The sequence below is a fragment of the Mycteria americana genome, chromosome 3, assembly GCF_035582795.1.
Source record: "Mycteria americana isolate JAX WOST 10 ecotype Jacksonville Zoo and Gardens chromosome 3, USCA_MyAme_1.0, whole genome shotgun sequence".
In the NCBI taxonomy this organism is placed as follows: Eukaryota; Metazoa; Chordata; class Aves; order Ciconiiformes; family Ciconiidae; genus Mycteria; species Mycteria americana.
Window position 1 is genome coordinate 106,733,296 of NC_134367.1, and position 20,427 is coordinate 106,753,722.

Genomic DNA, 20,427 nt, shown 5'->3' on the forward strand with positions numbered 1-20,427 from the left:
AGTGCTATTCTGTAAACCTTGTTATAAAATGTCAGAGGTTTGCATGCATTGGTCCTTGCTGTTGTGCAGATGATAATGTCACAGGGAAGGCTCCTATGGGAGGACAAAGCATGACCAACCAGCCTTTATCTTCTTTCTCTTCCTTTCATTTGTGAAAGATGATAACAAAAATGTAAACATATATTCCAGATTGAAAGGTTTATTTGAGACAGTGCGCTTTTTGGGGACTCTAAAAAGGCAAGTAGCAGTTGTCCCTTCCCTTAGGAAGGCATTTCTCTTAACTATGGTTTTGATTGGTAAACGATGTTTATACAGTCCTGGGATTTAATATCTTCATTTGAATTGAATAAAGCCAGTCGAATACTGTTTGGCACTAGGCAACAAAGTACATACGTTGAGATGCCAAGAAGAGACTCTGCTGAGCTCTAGATGCTTCACATTCCAGACCTGTTACCTTGTAAGTGTAATATTTACTGGATTTCAGTCCAGCTGGAGATGAAGAGCAGGCCTGTGAAGGAGAGGAGAGTTAGGGAGATTTTAAGCTCGAGGAAGAAAAGCTTGAATGAGCTGGTACAGCATGCTAAATTCTTCCTGGTAATTGACTTACATGAAGACATGTAAAGAGCAGTCACTCATGGGCAGTTTATTCAGGCTAAAATCAATGTGCGTGGCAGTAAAAGAAAAACAGAAAAAGGAAGGGGGGAGAAATGAAAGGCCTACTCTAGCTGTGGATGAAAAGCTCCAAGCTTTGCAATCCATTCGTGTTTGCAAACATGAATGGATTCTTACAAGGGCACAAGAGCAGTTTTAACACTTTTGCTCCTGTGCACACTTTGCTTTTGTACCCGGATGGCTTTGTCTACTCAGAGGACTTCTCCTTTAGAGGAGATCGTGGTCCATGGTTCAATCGGTGCTTGAAATCTTGTTTACAGAGCTGGTAAATGAGCAAAGCTGAATGACTGGAACTCATAAACATTTTTAATCCGTGCAAATCATAAAATCCAAAGCCTGAGAAGAAATGAGGAAGCTTTGCAAAACCACCCCGATATTGCATGTTTCAGTCCCATGTGAGTGCTGCTGGAGAATGATTTCAGATTCTTGTCTACCAAACTGAAATATCAGGGAGAAGCTGGATCCAGTTCAGTTGGACTTTATTGGATTATGCCTTCATGCTATTGTAGCTGAAAAAAATGCTACGATTCCAAATATGATGTGTAACAATTGTGCAAATTCCTTAATCCTGTTTTCCATTCATTTATGTAGTAATTAAAACCATAGACCTGGAAACTATTTTCACAGGCAACTTTCATTTGCAGAGGCCTATTTCATTTCGTATATTTTATGACTGTATATTCGATTTTACTCTCTTCCCCTTCCAGAAGAGTGAAACTTGATGGTGTTACCTTCGTTATCAATCTGTGCATTGGCTTGGTTTCTTACAGGTTGTGTGTTACTCCACTGTACAGAACGTGACAGTGTGATTGGGGGTGGGGTGGGGTGTTTATTTTGTTTTGTTCTCCTTAGAGGGCACCACAAAATGCTCTAATGAAAGAATGATCATAAGCTTAAAGAGGAAGGAAAGTTTTAAGGGACTAATTGAAGAGGGGAAATGGCTGAGTGGTTTAAAGGAATGAAATTATGGGAGAGCTCCAAGTGAGATGAGGCAGCAAAAGTAAAAGAGCTACCACCAACTGTGATGAACGATAGACGTGCACTTCAAAACTGTGGTCATGGGGCTGTATAAGTATGCAGATAGAAGGAGGAAAAGGATAGTTCACGGTCTGTTCAGGAGACAGCAGTTCAAAGGTACATCACCTTATGTGCGGTAGTCTGCAGCCATAGGTAACAGGCAGTACTTTGTGCTCCAGACCTGTGGCAGTAGGACACTACCCCTTCTAGGTCCATGTTAACAGGAAAAGCACCTTAGGACATGGTTCATAGTATACTCTTACTCAATGCAGTCATCCATTACGGGGCGAAGAACGCTGCCCTACTGGGTCCTGTGGGACGCACTATTTAATTTGATCTCTGTGCAAGGGATCTATGTTAACCAGCTTCTGTCAGTTAAAACTGTACACTCTTCCCATTTTAAAAAGAAAAATTTTTTCGGAGACTGGATGGCTCTATCTAGACAGGAATTTAATCCAGGCTGGGGAGGCCTGGAGAGCGTTAGTAGCAGGTGGCTGTACATTGGCCAGCTTGAGATGAATGGGATGAGCTCAGCCCAGCAGGTAAATCTCTGCATGCTTGCAGAAAGTTGATGCTTGTTTTCATCTCTCTCACCAGGAGTTTGAACTGGAAGGCTACTAACAGCATGGGCATGAAAGCTATCACCCCCTATTGCTCCTGCATAGAGGAGCCCTCTCCAAAACACAGGTTGAGTAGGTGGGGAAAGCAATAACAAAAATCACATTGCAAGTGTGAAGTGCATGAAGGATTTGGTCCTGTGAGCTCTCCTTAGTCTGAGGAACTTCATGAGGACTGGATTCACCCCATTCTCCCTCACTGCTAGGGGCTCTGAGGCAGGAAAGCTTTTAAGCACGTGGCTGCGTAGGAAAGCTCAGAGGATGACTTCAGCAAGACTGTGTTTAAAGTGAAGCCAACGCCTATGCTCTTTCTCTGAAGCAGAGTGGTAGGCTTCTTGCCCTGTTGTTCTACTAAATATTCAGACTGATTTTACCACTTATCTCGCATACATTCACTTCCAGTTGGTTGAACCACCCTGCAGATGAATAAGAGGGGAAATAGAACGTTTGACTTGAAAACAAGAGAAATGATATTTGGATTATTCTGTGCTAAGGTAGAGAGACGCATAAACACAGCAGTATGAACAGCTTAAACTGAATTGTGAAATAGCCTAAGAATGTCTTTTCCCTGCAATTTCCTTGATTTCAACACCACTGAGTTTGTCATGTATGACGGCTTTGTGGTTGTTGTGACACTGTTGGAGAAAATTGGATTTGGGGAAAGTTTTCTTAGTTCTTTAAATAAATCAAAATGTTTTCCAGTTGTGTTTTTTTCTGTCCAGAGCAGCTTTGTTCTGCAGTGGTACATTTTTTTGTAAAGCAGATTTTTGTATAGTGTTGCGTCGCCGTGGCAGTGTATAATCCTCAGGATATATCCAAGGGATTTCCAGCCATCCTCTTGGATTTTATAACAATACTTGCAATTAGAAGCCCTTCTACACAGAAAATGAAAATGCAGATGTGTATTCATGGGCTTAAAACACAGCTCAAGTCATCCAGCACTAAAGGCACAAGTTGGAGCCTGTGACGAGCGTGTTTGCTGTCAGAGTGCAAGCTATACCGAACTGACATTTAGTGAATGGCCTAATTTTATAGACATAGACATATGACGGGTAACCACAGTTTGCCTTAAAAGAAGTATTAAGTCCATTTCCTTGGAGAAGTTAGCCTTATAAACGTACTAGCCTGATTTCTAGCATTGAAAGTGTATGCCTGTGCTTCTGTCCAAGGATCAGGCTTAATCATGATCCTCCTTACCGGAGCTGCCTTCTGCGGTCCCAGAGAGACCACGCTGGTCTCCCCAGGTCTGGGGGGGACCTAACCTGGGTTGTCCCTGCAGGACCACTGTCCTGTGGCTCTTGCGAGTGGCCTGACCCTGTGGGCTCGCTGCCTTTTCCGCCTTTGGCGTTGCTGGAGGAGCGCTGCTTTCTTCACCAACTTGCGCAGCACCTGTGGGTGCAGGGGCATCCTGCCCATGGACAGCAGGTCCCACTGAGGCTGCAGGATGCCTCTGTCCCACCTGCCACCTCGGCTTTGGTGCCTGCAGAAACCCTGGAGCTGAGAGGAGGGAGAGATGCAGAGCGCGCGCAGCTGCGTGCAGGCGTGCCAAGCTCCTCTTGTATGCTGACGGGGAGAATGGATTTATAACAAGTAATTTTTTTTGATGAGTCTGATGGATTCAATAAAGTATGTCTGCACAATATATATTTTTTAAATATAGCTCATTGGTAAATTGGCACTGAGGCAACACCGTGAAGCCAGTTTTAATCCTGCTGGCTGGGCTGTCAGTGCAAGTGAAATTCATGAGAAAGGTGCCAGGAAGAGGAAGGATTGTTAAAAAAATAATAAGCATACATAGACTTTCTCAAACACATGCACATACATCTAACCTTACACATAATCTGCTGTTGAGAAAAGAAGGTAATATGTTTTCTTAGATAAAAATTATTCAAGGGTGCTTGGGTTTTGGGGGTATGATGACTGCTTAGGGGTTTTTAGGCACTGCAGTCAGCATCCTGATGTCTCTGTGTAAAGCAATATGATATAAAAGTAATGCAGCTGGACTTGTGATCATGTCTGCCTCTTCAGCCTGCAAATGGAGAGGTCTCTTGTTACAGATGGCTTCTGAAGATATCACTTCAGTAGCATGCAACCAGAAGAAGGCTGGGAAAAGAAAGAGAAAAAAGGTCTTTTGTTATGAGGAAAACTGTTGGTCAATCTTGTGAACGGTGGAACATTAATCTGATCTCTTTTAAGTCACTGAGGTCATTGCAGCACTCAGCTGAACAGTGCCAGCAAGTCAGGTCTTACTTTGCCATTGAGAAAGGTTTGTGTTCCCTGGTGAATTTTTTTCTCTTTGCCCCCACCCCCCCCCTTTTTTTTTTTTAAGAGGAGATAGGCGATTGTACTTGCAATTCTTGCTTATGATTCCTAGCTGAAAGAGGAGCAGCTCTTTGTGGAGAGAGATGAAAGACACTAGGAGTATTTTTCTTACATTCCAGTGTAAGCAGAATAGCAAAGTACATACCTGAGAAGTTTCCAAACACAACACACATCTATTTACATATTTGATTTCAGTGGTGATACATGATAACCTGGGATTTCATTCAAAGGATCCTGATGGGGATTTGAAAGGAGTTCTTCTTCCCTGAATGTTCACAAAATAACACTGAAAGCTGAGGGATCTTTTGTTGGCAAACTAAATTCACAGAGAACTGGAGGCAGAGAGGCTGGAGACAGTTCTCTTGTGCTGAAAATCCTCTCTGTGCTTACAAGTGTGGGAGTAAATTCCTGGCCCTTTTGAAAGCGATGGGAATGGGTGACTTCAATGGGACCAAAACTTCACTCAGGTTGTGGAGAGGCTTTGGTAACTCTATAACTTGTTCTAACACTTGTTGATGGAGGCAGCAACTTTCCTGTTAGCTTGTTGTGCATCTTCCCAGCAGAAGAGGATCTGTCAGCTCCTGCCAGGAATGCATGCTCCTGGGCTTGCTGTGATGGCATCCGACCCAGGAGTGAGGGACACATCTGAAGATGTGTTTTCTCTCTCGCTATTAAGACTGCAGTGTTGCATAAGCAGCGGTGAGATTATAGGGGGATTATGTTTGAGAGAGCAAACTGTTGTGCTGTTTCTTTACCCTATACGTTTTAACCTGCCACAAGAATAAGATTTCTCTGTTGGGAAGCAAAGATAGCAGTGTGGTTTGTGTTTACATTCCCTCTTGGCTCCTTTGCATGATGGGTGATGTGTAAATAGAACTTTGAGAAGAGGAGAATTGAGGTCAGACCTTTCAGACTTTCTAAAATGCGTGGAGATTTGTATTGCTGAAAGATGGCCCGGAATGGAAAAATCAGCATTTGCTGCTCTCCAGAATACTCCAAGTAATTAGGTTACCCCAATTAAGCATTGCTCAATGGCTCAAAATTTAGACCTGAAAATAGCTCTCATGTAATGCATCAGTGTTGTTCGCATTACCCAGCCCCTGCATTTCAGCATGGATGAGAAAAAACAAGCCAACAGCCTGGAAAGCTTTAAAGGCAAGCAGAGAGGAGGGTCTGGTGAGTTCACGTGAGGGAATTTTTCTTCAGGATATTCATTTTCAAGCAATCGTAAAGGCAGCGGCAGAAAGTGTCCAGTGAGCACCGTGTACCTGAGGGGGTCTTGCAGGTGTTGCCATGCAAGGTGCTAGTTTACCATTGTTGCCAGCTACTCCAGCTTTTGCAAATAGGTAAATAGTCTTTCTTGCTGGGAGAGAAAGATCAGGCGTGGGGCTGTGCTACACGTGCTGCTTTGTCCCGAGAGGGGCCATCCCCTGGGAGGGACTCCATGCTCCTTCTTAAGAAACAGGAGTATTTGGCAGTGGTCACACCAAGTCTGCCTGGGTTGGAGTTTTGTTTTTGTTTTCCTGAAAGGGACTGGACAGTTTCCCCTTTCATTTTAGCCAGAGGTTTCAGCGATTTCAAGTGGCTTTTGATCCTCCTCCAGCTTCAGAGGTTTGGATCCAGGCAGTTGATTTGAGGCTCAGTGCTCAGTCTGACTCTTCCATAAGCTAATACTCAGAGAGTTTTGTTTTATAGCAGAAGTGGTCTTCTGGGCAGTTCTCACTTTCTTCAGAGTTGCAGAAGAAAAGTGCACTTTCTTAGAAGAATTCAGTCTTACTCAACAGAACGCACTCTCAGGACAGGTGAGTTTGTAAAGGACCAGGATTGTGGCTTGTAATTGCCTCGCAACTGCCCTGTGGCTGTAAAGTAGTAATAACACAAGTTTTTGCAATTTCTGTGCTGATTTGAAGATGTAAACTCATGCATGCAGTCTCTAGTCCTTACTTTCAGGTGTTTCCTATACGTTCCACAGGTGTTTCCTTTTTGTTCAGGACAGCCTGCACAGGCAACCGATTTCTTAGAAAAGAAATTCTGTAGCTTGTATGGAAGGACTATGCACTGAGGTTGGTGTTTCCTAAGTATTTCCCAGTCCTTAAACACATTCAGATTTTCTAATCTTCTTTGCAAATGAGCAGCGATGGAGGACAGGGGAGGCACAGAGAGAAGGTTAGAGTGGCATCTCTCAGGAGATACGCCACAGTGCTTACAGCCTGACTCTGGAAAGGGTTATCCTATGAGCATTGTTTTTTGATCGCACATAGTATCTCTTTCGATAAACGGGTTAATTCTTCCTGTCTCTGCCCTGACAGCACATGGCTTTGGTGGGGTATTTGTTCTTTAATGGTCCAGTCAAGGAAAACGTAGGAGCTGATCACACTGACACCCAGCATGGACCAGTGGACCTGTACTTTATGGACCAGTTAGATGAAGGCTGGAGATGATATGCGATATCAAAAGAAAGGGAGGGAGAGGAAGGACACACGGGGGATTTTTCTGACTTTTCTGCTTTTTTGGTAGTTTTTTTTTCTGGGTAGCCCAGTGGTTTGGCCTCTAATTCTGCAGATATGTTTTTGAATTTTTTAAATCATTATTATTTTCTACATATGTGGCTACACTCCAGCTCACAGAGACTTACAGAGAATTTTTACCTTAGGTTTTTGGGCAAAGTGAGCCAAGGAGGAGGCAAGATTTAAGGTCATGTCTCAGCACCCAAGGCTGGGGTTAGCTGGCCAGAGAGATCCAGCTCCATTTCAGTGCCAAAACCCAAACCTGATTTTCAAAAGATGACAAGAACAGTTAGGCCCTTTGAAGATCAGGCCAGAAACATCCAGTTGGAAGATTTCATTCTAGGGGCTTTTGGAAAAATTAAAAAAAAAAAAAAACAAACCAACAAAAAACCCCCTGCCTCAAAATACTGGGTGCTGAACACCTGAAATCTGGTCTAGTCTTTAAAGCCTGGCTAAAAGCACAAAAGGGGTTAATCCCTTTCTGATTGCTGTGCATTAGCATTAGTAGCACGGTCTGGGAAGAGAATCTGGGTCTTTCTGTGCAAGCCTGCACCCACGTTAACTCACCATCCCCTTGCAGTAGCAGTGTGTCAGGCAGCAATGCTTCCGTGTCATTCACAGGAGAATTGATCGCGTGGACTCTGTGTGAGGTTTTCAGTCATCTTCTCAGATAAAGCAGAGTGCTCCTGCAGTTTTTCTCTTTGGTATTAAATTGGACTCCTCTTTGCATTTTGGGTGATGGAATAGCTGTGGACCTTTTTCAAGAAGGGTTCATTTGGGGGATCTGTCATAGCCCAGACTTAGTGGCTGTTGGTATTGCACCTCATAGGAGGTGGGCAAACATATGTGATGTTGGCCCAGCAGTTTTTCTTCATATGGTATCTATAGGAGAGGGAGGAGAGAAAAAATGAAGCCATAGGTGGTTGTTCAAAATACGTATTTTGTCCTCCTTCTTTCTAGCTGCTGTGAGTAGTATGGATTTTTTCAGGCTAAACAATGTTTCGGACTGAGCCTACAAAGACTAGTAGCTTCGTGAGAACAGTTGTGAAAGGGTGGCAGAGAGAGAAAGTCCATTGGAAAAAAGGATTTAAATGAGGGCTTTCTGGCTGATAAGATTCAGTTAAATCAGATAGTTCACTGATATAGGAAAATTATGGCCCTTTTTACAGTGGTCTCCAGACCAAATTCAGGAACATCCAAACTCAGTTTTAGCTGCAGCATGTAAATACAATTGAAGTTGAACTTGTAACATGATTTGGCCCAGCTCAGGAAGAACAATTACAAAAAAATACATAGGTCTAAAATGGCTTGTATTGTTACAGCCTTAAAAAGGCAATGGTAGCTTTTCTTGGCAGGGTTTGATATCCACTGTAGCACTCATATCCAGCTCCAGTGTGCTAGTAGAGATAAGTGACACAAATTAGGGAGCATGTAGCAAGATGCTCTTTGTATCTTCAAAATGAGCCACAAAGCCAGGACTTAACCCATTTTGTACCAAGAATCCCATGCAGCAGCTTTGCTAGGACAACACCAATGATTTGAGTTTCATTTTACTGCTTGTCTTCGTGAGAACTTAACCTAAACCTTAACTGAATTCTGATTCTCCAATGGCTAATTACACTGTCTGTGTCCTCACTATGCCAGTTGCATTTTGTCCCAAAGACGACTGCAGGATATTTTTCACCATTATAGAAATCAAGAGTACAAAAGACAATTACGTAAGAGCGTCGAAGTCCATCAAACTCCAGAGCAATAGGAGTACCTTGAAGGAATTAACTTTTTGGGTAACTGGAAACCAGACACCAGATCGCTGTGCTATTGCAGTCATAGCTTTGGCTAGTCATCTTTTGATTCAGGCTTGGTGAAGCAATGAGAAAGTAGCAGCAGAACCAGAAGCCCCTTGTCAGATTTTAAGTAAGGAACATACAATTTCATAAACATATCTTCAGAAAATTCCATCTTTGCCTCATTCTACCTAACTTCGATCTGGAGAACATCTTGGGGTTGTTTACTTCTCATATGTTGTCATAGATCTTAGTGTGTTTTAAAAGAGAAATAGCAAGCGGTTCAACAGTGGGATATATGTCACAAAATCTGGTAATTATTCTGTTCTAAACCCATGCCCACCTAGCCCTTCACTGGTGTACATTTGTGGACATGTGGAGCTTGACAGAGACAGTGTAGGCATTAAAAATAAACCATGTATTTGTGCTATGTGAGCACTGCCAAGTGTGTCTTTTCTCTGAGCACTCTAGAGCCTGCTAGTGACATTTATTGAGTCTTTGTAGCCAGTTTATGGCATAATAATTACATGTATGGATTCCCTGCTGCATATCAGGAGCTCAGTGGGTCTTCATTACAAAGAAAAAGTTAGCTAATATAGGAAGAAGTTACTGAAATAAGAAAACATCTTCAGGATTGGCTTCTGTTAGCATAACTGGTGAAAGAAAGTCATGTTTAAAGAGCTGCAGCAGGAGTCCCTGTAGGAGTGAGGTTTTGTTTCTTTGGTTTTTCTCTAAGGGGGATCGCCTCAGGACTCTAAAATCTACTCTCTTAGTGAAGCTGTATTGAGGTTTCCCCGTGTGATTGCAGGGGCAGGTCCAGGGGTCAGCACTGGTGGGAAAAGAGGGAAGTGGTTTCAGTCTTCAGTTGTTCTGATGTTCAAAAGCGTCATCCAGCAGTTGGATCCCCAACCTGTTCTCTTTGTGTCTGTCTTTCTGATGAAGAAGGCTCTGTCTGCCTTCATGTATGTGTGTCTGTCTGTCTTGCTAAGCGTCGGCATATCCATGTGCAGTAAATGCCAAGAATGAAGGTATCGGGAAATGTGGAATCATGAAGTATCTTCTCCCCTTTGACATGGATAAATTATGTGTCTAGGGATCGTTCAGTAGAAGATGCCTAGCTGCCAGTTTCTGGTATGAGTTCTTCACCAAAAACAGGTGCAATAACAGAACACGTACGTCATGTCTTGCATTGTGCTGTAGGTGCATGCATACCCTGTTCTGCAAGCAGACCTGCTCCAGAGCCATTGGGCCTCAGCTGAAAGCCTTATCCACTGTGTTCCCAGCAGTTTTATTCTGACTTTCAGTGCAGTGTCCCTCCTCAGTAGCAAATGGTTGATGACAGAAAAAGGTAATAGCTCATTGGCAGCTTTGTAGGTAAAAACTGGAATATTGGAGTAAATCTCTTACACTGCTTTTGTACTGTTTGACTTCGAAGCCTTGCTGCAAGAGGCTGGAAGCGATGTCTGAGCGGGGAGCGGCACAAGTGTTTCTGTCCAAGAGCACTGATTAGCTAATGGATGTGCTCATAACTTCATGTCACAGCAGGATAGAGTTTCAGAGCTAATGGAAAGCTGATGTACAACTGATTTACCTCTGAGGGCCAATCCCAGTTCCCAAATATAACCTGTAGGCCTCTGTATTTTGGTTCACTGTATTTATATATCCCCTTTCATTGCAGAGAGGCGGTTTCCAGCAGGATTCTGCAGTCACGTCAGGGTCAGGAGGGGTAAGCAGAGTAATTATCCGTGGGCTTTGGGAGCCCAGATGCATTAAACAAGTTTCTAATTTCTTGGAGAGACTTTCCCTGGAAAAGAGGAGAGGATTTGCGACCCGTGTGTGCCTGACAGGAAGGACGGGATCCTGCTGGAAAGATGTGCCGTTACAGCTGATGAGCTGCCTGTCCTTCCAGCAGTCTTGCGCATGCTGCTTCACTTACCACGTCTGGATGTCCTTAAAGGCAGCCTGACCCGGCTCGTGGCAGGGACCCGTATGTTGAGCAGAGAGTAGAATTCACACAGGGGGAGAAACGATGTCATGTTATGCAGGGTGGCTGCTGCTTGTTACAAAAAAAATGTAGGATTTGCTATCAGTGAGCTGAAATCTAAACAGCCTAAATGGTCCTAATAGTTAGAGGGGTTAGGGAAGCTTGCCAGAGCGTGGAAAGCGTAACAACTGCATTTAATAACAATCAAGCTACTCTTATAAATATTTGCGTGTGCTGCTTCAAAGCCTACTACACGGCCATTCATGTACTGCAGTTAGAAAGGCGAGGAGGGGAAAAAAAAGAGGGCAAGAAGAAAAGGGCACTCCATGTTTTGTAGCTGCCGTAATAAAGAATGGGCAAAGCACCAGAAAGAAAAGAAAAAGGAAAAGAAACCCTCCAAAGTTTAATAAACACAAAAGGGAATAAAAATAAATCTTTGGAGCATTTATTACAAGCCCTTGATGGAAGGATTAGATTGAAGCTCTCAGCCTTTTCAGTGTGGGTGTATGTGTGAAGTCGGCCTGTCTGGCCTCTTCCAACAAGAAAAGAAAAGTTGTTTACATTTCCGAACTTGGGCTGTGCATGTAATTGATTTTTTTTTTTTTTTTTGTTTCAATAGCAGAAATGAAAATTCAGAGGGGGAAAAAAGCCTCGTTTGGATATAATTGAATTTAGGTCTTTTTCCTCTGCAGAACAAAAAGCCCAACTCTCAGAAGAGCTGTGTCAAAGCGCTTTGTTTCTCCTGAAATGTCAGTACATGCAGTACTTGGGAGGAAAGCTGTAGAAATGCAAGGCTTAGTTCATCAAACACAACTGTGGAAAGCAAAAGTGTCACCCTTTTATGCAGGAGATTCCTGACTTGCGGGAATATCTCCAGCATGAAACAAACTCCTTCCATTCCCACTTTCAGTTTAAGGGAGCTTGACTCCATCTTGCTCTCCTCCCAGGAGCGATGCCTGGAAGTCTATGTGCTGTTTTGGAGGGTCAGTCAGAGGATGTGTTCAGTCTCTCCTGTTGACGATGCTCCAACCGGGAGCAGTACTGCAGACTGTGGAGTATTTTGGGATAGGCCTCCTGCACCCCTCCCATCGGTGCTTTTCTGCTCTGTCAGAGCAGGGCTGCTTTCTGTCCTAGTTGCTGGCACAGGAGCTTAGAGGATGCTGGACATTGAACAAAGTCAGTAAGAAGCACAGAAACCACAGTGTCCTTATGCACTTAAACACTCACATACCAGAATACTTTTTAACCTGGCAGTTTAGACTGTCCCGTGTAAAGCAGCTGATGAAGTTTCAGCTTGTTCAAGAAAAAAAAAAAACAACAAAAGAATAAAAATGCTAAACTTGTGATGCTCAGTGTTCAGCAGGCGGGATGCTGAGGAGGAGGGAGGAGGAGGGATGCTGCCTTCCCCTTCTCCAACTGCATTTTATAACTCTTGTCTCAACTGTACTGTGGTGATTGTGCTTATGATTATTACAGCTGGAAGTCTTCAGTTTTTTGAGGGTTGAATTAATGAATAATTTGAAGATGATAAAAATGGAATCTTTCATTGCATTTACTATTCCCTCTCTCCAAAACAAAAGAAATCTGTGTTTTCCTAGCTACAGGAAACATACTGGTTTAATTCCACTCATTAATGATAATGGTTCAAAGAATACCTAAGGAGTCTAGTCTGCAGCAGGGTAACTGTGTTTGCAGACTAAGTTGGTCAGAGTCATCCTGGCGTCTACTGGAGTCATTGGGCCAAAACCAGAGGGGAGTCCAGAGGTATCCAACTGAGCCTGAATTGATACAACTGTCAGGTTAAGGTGGAGTCACAAAGAGAGATAAATTGCAGCATCTGAGATCACTTAAAGGCTAATCCAAAACCTTGTAGACTCCATAGGGTCCTTTCCATTCCCCTAAAGAGAGTTGCAAGTCTCAATTCTCGGTCTTAATGTTGATTAATTTTCACGTAAACCCCAATTCTGCAGTCAGCCTTTCTTTTTCAGAGGAAGGGTTCCAGCTAGTAAAAAACCCTATTTTTGTCAGCCGTCCATGAATAATGCCTTTTCCTGAATTGACTTCCTGTGGATACTGTTGTGAATGATAGAATAAAGAAATCAAATTTCTTATGTGGGTTTTTGCAAGATATAAAACTACCTTATAAGAGAGGTGAAACTTCTGTAAGACAAGAATTTGTTCTTATTCATGGTGGGTGTCCCACGCCTGCCTTCCAGCGGAAGGTGAATACTCATTTGCTGTGTATACAAATGCACATATTGAAACACAGAAATATGCACACTGAAAGAGTATTCCTTTGCTGTCTATCTCTTTATATATGAAGGAGAGAAAAAATGTAAATGCAGAGATGGTTCAGGAAAATCTGTTCAGATACGTATTCACAAATTTGTAATATATGGTATCTAAAATATAGAAACTGGTAAGAAAGACTACAAATATAGCACAAGAAAATTCTAGAAATAAGTTAGAAGCTAAATATAAATCAAACTGACAGTTAAATAGGACTTTTCAATCTGAAATAAAGTCAAGATGGACAGGGTTTGTCTGTGCCAGGGCAAGTGGCTGACTGCTAGTTTGGCTTGTCCACAGGGAATGAAATGGTAGGTTGATGCCTCAAATAAATGACAGGGAAGGACAACTTACAACTCATCCTGGAAGCATCGATCTTATATATACATATTATTATGCCAAGTTATATTCCTAGTAGGATTAGGTTTGGCTGAAGAACAAGTAGTAGTCTTGGAGTTTCCTATAGCAGGAAAGTAAATTGAAGAGGTTATTTCTCTCTTAAATGAGGATATAATCTGTGAACTGAGTAGCTTTTATAAGAATTTGCAAGATGTATTGAAATTAAGATCATCCTTGCATAAAGTTAAGCTTTTCTCAGAAGACCTTCATTTGGTATTTTGAGAGAGACCAGCACTAATGTGTTGCTCATGGGAGAGAGGAGCAGTTCTGGTGTGGGGGTACTTTGCATCCATTTTTCTTTGAGTTCTCGCTGTAAGATTGTAGCAATTTTCTGTCAATAAGCCTGGTAGGCAAGAATACTGATTATGATGCTTTGGGTTTTATTTTCAAGCACTGCAGATGTGAAAATTTTAGAACCCTTTTTTTGTTTCTTTAGTGAAATTGGATCATAAGGAAGCCTGGGGCTTCCTGTTCATATTTATACCTCTTACCCGTTTGACCATACTGAGGGGTCTGCTTTGGGAAGTACTCTTTCAGAGGATTTTTTTAAAGTATTTTGAGAACTTGTCGTCTCTCAGTTATAATGCATCTACAGCTGAGGCTGAGATTATTTCTTTGTTGTCAAAGATTTTCTCATAGCTAGGGTTATTTTTAAGAGTTTTTACCTCTGCTCATTTAAAAAAGAGATTTTGTCTCAATTATGTAGAGGAAGCGTTTTTGTGAATTTTGTGAAGACAGAATAAATTTGCTTTATTCCTAGTGTGACTGACTTGTACTTGGTATTTATTCTGTAGTCAGTTTGAACTTAGAATTATTCAAAGAGCTACAACAAATGGATTATTAAATGTGTAACTGCAAGTGGTGTTGCCTCATGTAGCCAGGAGCTGCTGCGGTGCTCAGAAGTTCTGGTAATAGTAGCCAGTCTAGAAACACTAAATATTTGGAAGGAGGTCTTTAAGTTATTAATATGTCTTATTGCGATGAATAAATATTTTAATATTTAAATATCCAAATCCATATTTAAATATCCAAATCCAAATCCTTTGGATTTGGATAATAAATACAAAGGTGGTGGATTTATTCCAACCACCTTTGTTAGTAGTTAGAAATAAAGGTAAATGTACTGGACTTGGCTTCTCCCATCTTTTTACATAGAAGTGGTAACTTGTGTGTACTATAGCTATTAAGAATTAGGTATCTTCCAGAAGATGGTACTTTATTCGACTGATAGATACCTGGAAAGCCGAGGGAGGCAGCGGAGCAGGAGGCCTCACTGGGATTTCGGACAAGGCCTGGGTCTTTCACAGGCGCCGAACTGCTCACCTCCCTAACGTCGATGCTGTCATCTCTGCCACTGCATGGCAAATCCTGGGCTACGTGACTAGTGGGAAAACTTTGTGTTTTGTAACTACTATCTGAAGTCTTCCTGCTCACGTGGGCCCAGGGAGGCCTGTGAGCTTTGCTTCCTCAGCTGAAAATCCCCCTCCCGCCCCCCAAATACAGTGTTCCCCTTTCTTTTTTTTTTCTTTACCCACTTCAGTTTTCACACGGTAAGAGAAGAGCAAACCTCTCCCTCGGTCTGAACGGAGGTTTTTCTCAGGGCCGTTGAGTCATTCCGACTCCTCTCGGAGTTTGGCTCTGCAGTTTGCGGCGAGCCTGGCCAGGCAGCCGGGCGAGGAGGCTGTCGCGCGTGCAGGAGGGTGGTCGGGGCGCCGCGCGCGGGTTTCTCTTCGTGCTGCCGGCCGGCCGGGGCGGAAAGGCCTCAGACGATCGCTGAACCCTTTAGGGTAACCCAGGTTGTGCAGAAGAGCTTTGCTGCTTAGCCCCAGTCAGGGTTTACAGCTGGGAATGAGGAAGAGACTGTTTTGAAACCTAAACTGCTATGTTTAACGCTGTTGTTGAAGACTTGAGTCCATTTTTCCAACTTTTTTCTGCTTTGCCCCCGATATGTAGTGAGGGGTGGTTACACTGATGTCTTTTTATGGCCTCAAGTTGCGCCAGGGGAGGTTTAGACTGGATATTAGGAAATTTTTCTTCACTGAAAGGGTTGTCAAGCATTGGAACAGGCTGCCCAGGGAAGTGGTTGAGTCGCCATCCCTGGAGGTATTTAAAGGACGTTTGGATGAGGTGCTTAGAGACATGGTGTAGTGGTGGTCTTGGTAGCGTTAGGTTTACGGTTGGACTCGATGATCTTAAAGGTCTTTTCCAACCTATACGATTCTGTGATTCTTTTACAGCTTCCAAGTGGTCAAAATTCATGTAATTCTGTTTCTAATGTCTACTATCTGCTTGCTTTTTCCCTCCCTTTCTTCTCCCTCCTCTCTTCCTGCCCGTGTCACTATAATCAGAATGAATATTTTGTTCTAATAAAATCCTTTAATAACTAAATATGCAGCAAAATCTGAAGCTGGCTAATTTATGCTCCATATTCTGGGGGGAAATGGGCTTCAGAGAACATACAGATCAGATGAGTCGCTGTTACTTGTTGTCTTAGCAGATCCCTGTGAAGTCTGTGCAAGTCTGAAGGCATTTGCCAGCTACCTACTGCTATGATTTTTTCCCAATTTATAAGCGTCCGGGATTTTCCACCAGTATGTTGAAAGAGGGGAGGTTTAAATGCATGACCTGAAATAGAGTTGGAAGTAGTTGTTAATCTCTGTTAATATGGTATTCCTATAATCAAACACATGTGGGGTTGGTTGGGGTTTTTTTGTATTAAATTGTTAATAATAGTAAAATGGCCATTGGAAACTGAATTATGCTACAGATATTTCCCTTACTGAGGCTGTCTTGTACTACACTGTTTGAAGGAACAATGCATTTTATCATTAAAACAAATACTAAAATCACACTGCCTTCTTGCAGATGCCATCCCACCGAGCTATTACAGCCTTTACTTCCGAATTGTCAGATTTGACGTCTCAGCGATGGAGAAGAATGCCTCCAACTTGGTGAAGGCTGAGTTCAGGGTCTTCCGCCTGCAGAACTCGAAGGCGCGGGTCTCGGAGCAGCGGATAGAGCTGTACCAGGTACAGTGGCACCTCACACGCATCACTCCCCGTCTTTCTGCAGCAAACCCTATTTGTACCAGTCTGGCAGGTGGAACAAACCATGGGGAGAAGCGGTTGAGTCCCGTCTTTCCAAAGTAGCCTTTTATTTCCCGTGCCTTTCCTAGAAAGGACTTTATTCAAAATCATATGAAGCTGAAATGCGCAAACTTTTTCTAGCAGTTGTGTCTCAGGACTCCAAAGTTTCAGCATATAACGATAAGTGACAGAACAAGATATCAAAAAAAGTCATCCCCGGGATCTCTGTCTCCCAACACCTGGCCTGTACTGTAGTTCACACAGAAGTCAAATTCCTCTCTCTGGCTTGTGTTCAGGAGAAGCCTGTTAACTGTTCCTCACAGAAATGGTGGTGTTAATAATTGAATTTCAAAGCCTAGCAGTTTCAGACCTGGCTTCTGTATAAGTAGCCCAGGGATTGAGGCAAGGGAGTGGACAATTCAGGGATTGAGGAGTGAGGAAGAAAATGACCCCATGACTCTCACTCCTGGGTGTTGATAAGACTGACGTAATTTAATCTTTAAAGACTTTGAAGCTATTAAAGTCACTTACATGGAGTCTGTGCATTTGTGCAAATATTGTCTAGAGCGTATTTCATCTAAAGCATAGTTCACTTTGCCGAGAAACACAGCAACCAAAAGGGGCTCAGCTCCCAGCAGTTTTATACTGAGTAAAACTCATGGTTGTTCCAGCAAGCCAGGACTTGTTCTGCTGAAAACCCTGCCAGATAGGATACCACCTTGTAAAAGTGTGTTGAGCCCCTCTTTAGCTCTGTTCTTGCTGCCCTCATTAGCTATGCCTGAGCACTGCCCTGGGTTTTGCAGCACTGTAGAGTCCGGTTCAGGTCCAGTGGGTGCAAATCTGAGTTAGTCTTCTCCCTCACTTTCAACGTTCACCTTTTCCTGCCTGGTCTGGTCAAGCGCAAGCCAAACTTGGAGCAGAGAGAGGGGCATTTGGGTTCACATGCTTGCTGAAGTTGACAGTATAAGCCAACCTGACAGCAGGAAAAGGCGCACTGGACTGTTTAGACAACGTTTAAACGTAGGAAAAGCATAATTCCCAGTTGAATGTGGTTCAGGTCCACAGGTGATCACTGGGCACTTGGCTTCACAGCTGTGACCTGGCTTCCTTCCTTCTCAAGGACAGGCTGGCAGAAAAGTTCAGTAAATAATGTGTCATTTGTTAAAAGAGAAAGCTAGGAATCTTTAATGAGAGTCGCTGGTGTCGTCTATATATAACAGCCATCACTGAGAATTACACTATGAGTCCCTGTGATGCTGCCACACCAGCCCATTGAAACAATTGTATGTTCTGGCTTGACCTCACTGTTCAGACATCCTAAAAGGAGTTGATGGCATCTCTGGGCTTTCTGTTGTTCTACTTTTGAGAGCTGTTAGTGAGCCACCTGAAAGGAGTACAGCTGTGGTTGCCTGAGCTCGGTTCGTTGCCTTTCCATGTTTGAGGAATGTGGGACACAAAGGGTTCAGCAGACATAGAGAAGAAAGGGCCTTTGCTTGGCTGGGATTTCGCCTTGTGATGAGAAACAGCTGGAGCTTATTTGAGAGAGCCTGACTCCAGCAAGCCTGTGCCCATGGAAATGACTGACACCTGCATCCAGGGCAGGTACTTGGGTCCTTTAGATAAATATATAGCTGGTGAGTAAGGCAGTTTCTTTTTTAGGGTGGGTGGGGTGTACTGAGTGAAGTGTTAGGTGAGTAATGAGTGCAGGTTATTGTAGGATTAGGTCTTTTCTCCACCAAGTAACAGGCAAGCCAAAGGCAGCAAGCTCTGAGTGTGTGCTTGTGCCAGGCATATTTTAGGCATGTTACTTTGCTCCTTTGCCTGTAGAGAAGCAAGCTGTCTCTGGAGCATTTCCCTTGCAGAGCACCTATTAAAATGATAAAAGCTGCCTGTTGTTAGTTCCTCTCCCTGCTTTACTTCTTAGAAGCTCCTGTAGCCTTCTTCTGCTGGTTGTTTTTTCCCTCCTTTGGTCATATATATTTCTTGCAATCATGTATGCAGCTCTCCCTAAAACCTTGTATGGAGGTGTTATCTTAGCTCTGTGATGGCCAGTCTGAACTGCATGGGTTTCTTGCCAGCCGCTCTACTGCAGGAGCATCAGAGTCCCTAAATACTGCTGCATCTAATCTCCATCACAACGCGTGAGGTTAGCATGCAGTGTTTAACAGGAAAAGCAAAAGCAGGGAGAAATGGAAGAGGAGGGACCTATGATCCTTATGGGTCCCTTCCAACTTGAGATAGTCTATGATTCTATGATGTAGTGTAAGACAGTACTATAGAAAGCATCCTAAAACTTAGTATGTTAATTTTACAGATTAGAAAGAAGAAAATCTAAGGAGCTGAAGGTGAGGAAGGATGGGTAGGAGGCATTGGTGCCACAGTGATGCTAGAGGAGCTTCAGGGCTGTGTAATAAGAGATTGATAGTGCCGATAGGGGTGTCTAGCAGTGGAAGAAGGTACAAACATGGGAAGTGAAAGGGGAGAATGAGGAAGATGCTCATTTCGGTGGAAGTGGGAGAGGCAAATACATTCTGTAAGGGCTGCAGACTTATTCAGGTATCTTTGCTTCAGCATGAAAAGCCATGCATGGGGAGTGAGCCTCACAGAGGAGATTGCTGGTGGAGTTGGCATGTGCAGCCGCCACTCCTCCTCCGTGCATAAGCACTGCTTCCTGTCTTGTGAGATACGTGCTGGGCTTGCCAGGGCTGTTGTGCCCAGAAGGAACACTGTGGTTTTTCGTCTTGCATAAGCAACATTTAATTATTAGGGTTTTTTTTTTTTTCTTCCTCCCACCAAGTTTCGGGTTGCCTAGTGTTTTGCTTTGTTGAGGAGATCATCTTGATGAGGGTTTTTGAAATTCCTCTCATACCTGCAGTTTCAGGGAATGGTTGTTCCTGTGTCCCCTCATCTTTCTCAGTCAAGCAGGAAGAGAGGGGCAAGCAGTCTTCTGGAGAGAGTCAGAGCTCTCTTGTTGTGGTTCACTGGGAAAGTGGCTGTCCCTGAACACATGCAAGTCTCCTAACTGCTCTCCAACAGCTCTCTGATTTAGTCCAGTGGCAGTTTAGTAGTAGTATATATACCACTGGTGCAGAAAGGACACTATTACTCTGAAGGACTATTTTAGGAACAGCTAGAGACAGATGTGCAGGCTAAATGGAAAAAATAAGCAAGCAGAATATAAATATTTTGGTTCTCCTCCTGATTCTTTCTTTGTGTGGTCCTCTGACCTTACAGATCTACCCCTTAAAATGAAAGAAGAAATGCAAGACTGCACCTTTTCGGCTAAGCTTTCCTCGGGCTATACTTGGCTCCCTTTTCCAAACCACATCAGAAAAGGACTTTGTGTTTTCCTGCAGCCCTTGTTTGCACTGACTCTGGGAAGGCAGTCTGGGGCTGCTTGGTGTGGCAAGCCAGGGCTGTGGCCCCTTGCTCCTAGCCCCCAGCACAGCAGCAGCAGGACCTTGTTCCCACCTCAGAGTCACAGTTGGAGCAGAGAGCACCCTGTCGTATTTATGCTGGGAGCAAGTGGTTGTGGATCTGTTTGCCAGGTCTGCTGCCTCCTGGGTTTCTCCAGGCAGTAGGTCCTGGAGATTAATTCTCATGGAGGTGCCCTGGGTGCGTCCGCAAAGCCAGTGGGCAAGTGGTAATCCCCGAGAGCAGAAACAGTTTCTTTAATGTCTGTTTTCACCCAGAATACTTCTCTTGGTATTTAAGGATTAGTCAGGCACATCTGTGTGTTCCTGCATGTGC

General features: G+C 43.5%; 1 protein-coding gene across 1 annotated transcript in view; it reads left to right on the forward strand.

Annotated features, from left to right (window-relative positions):
- Window positions 1-20,427, forward strand: part of TGFB2 (transforming growth factor beta 2) — a 64,439-nt gene that overhangs the window by 26,671 nt on the left and 17,341 nt on the right. Inside the window, exon 2 of the mRNA XM_075496446.1 lies at window positions 16,457-16,620. Within this exon, the coding sequence (XP_075352561.1) occupies window positions 16,457-16,620 (164 nt within the window). The remainder of the gene's footprint in view (window positions 1-16,456; window positions 16,621-20,427) is intronic.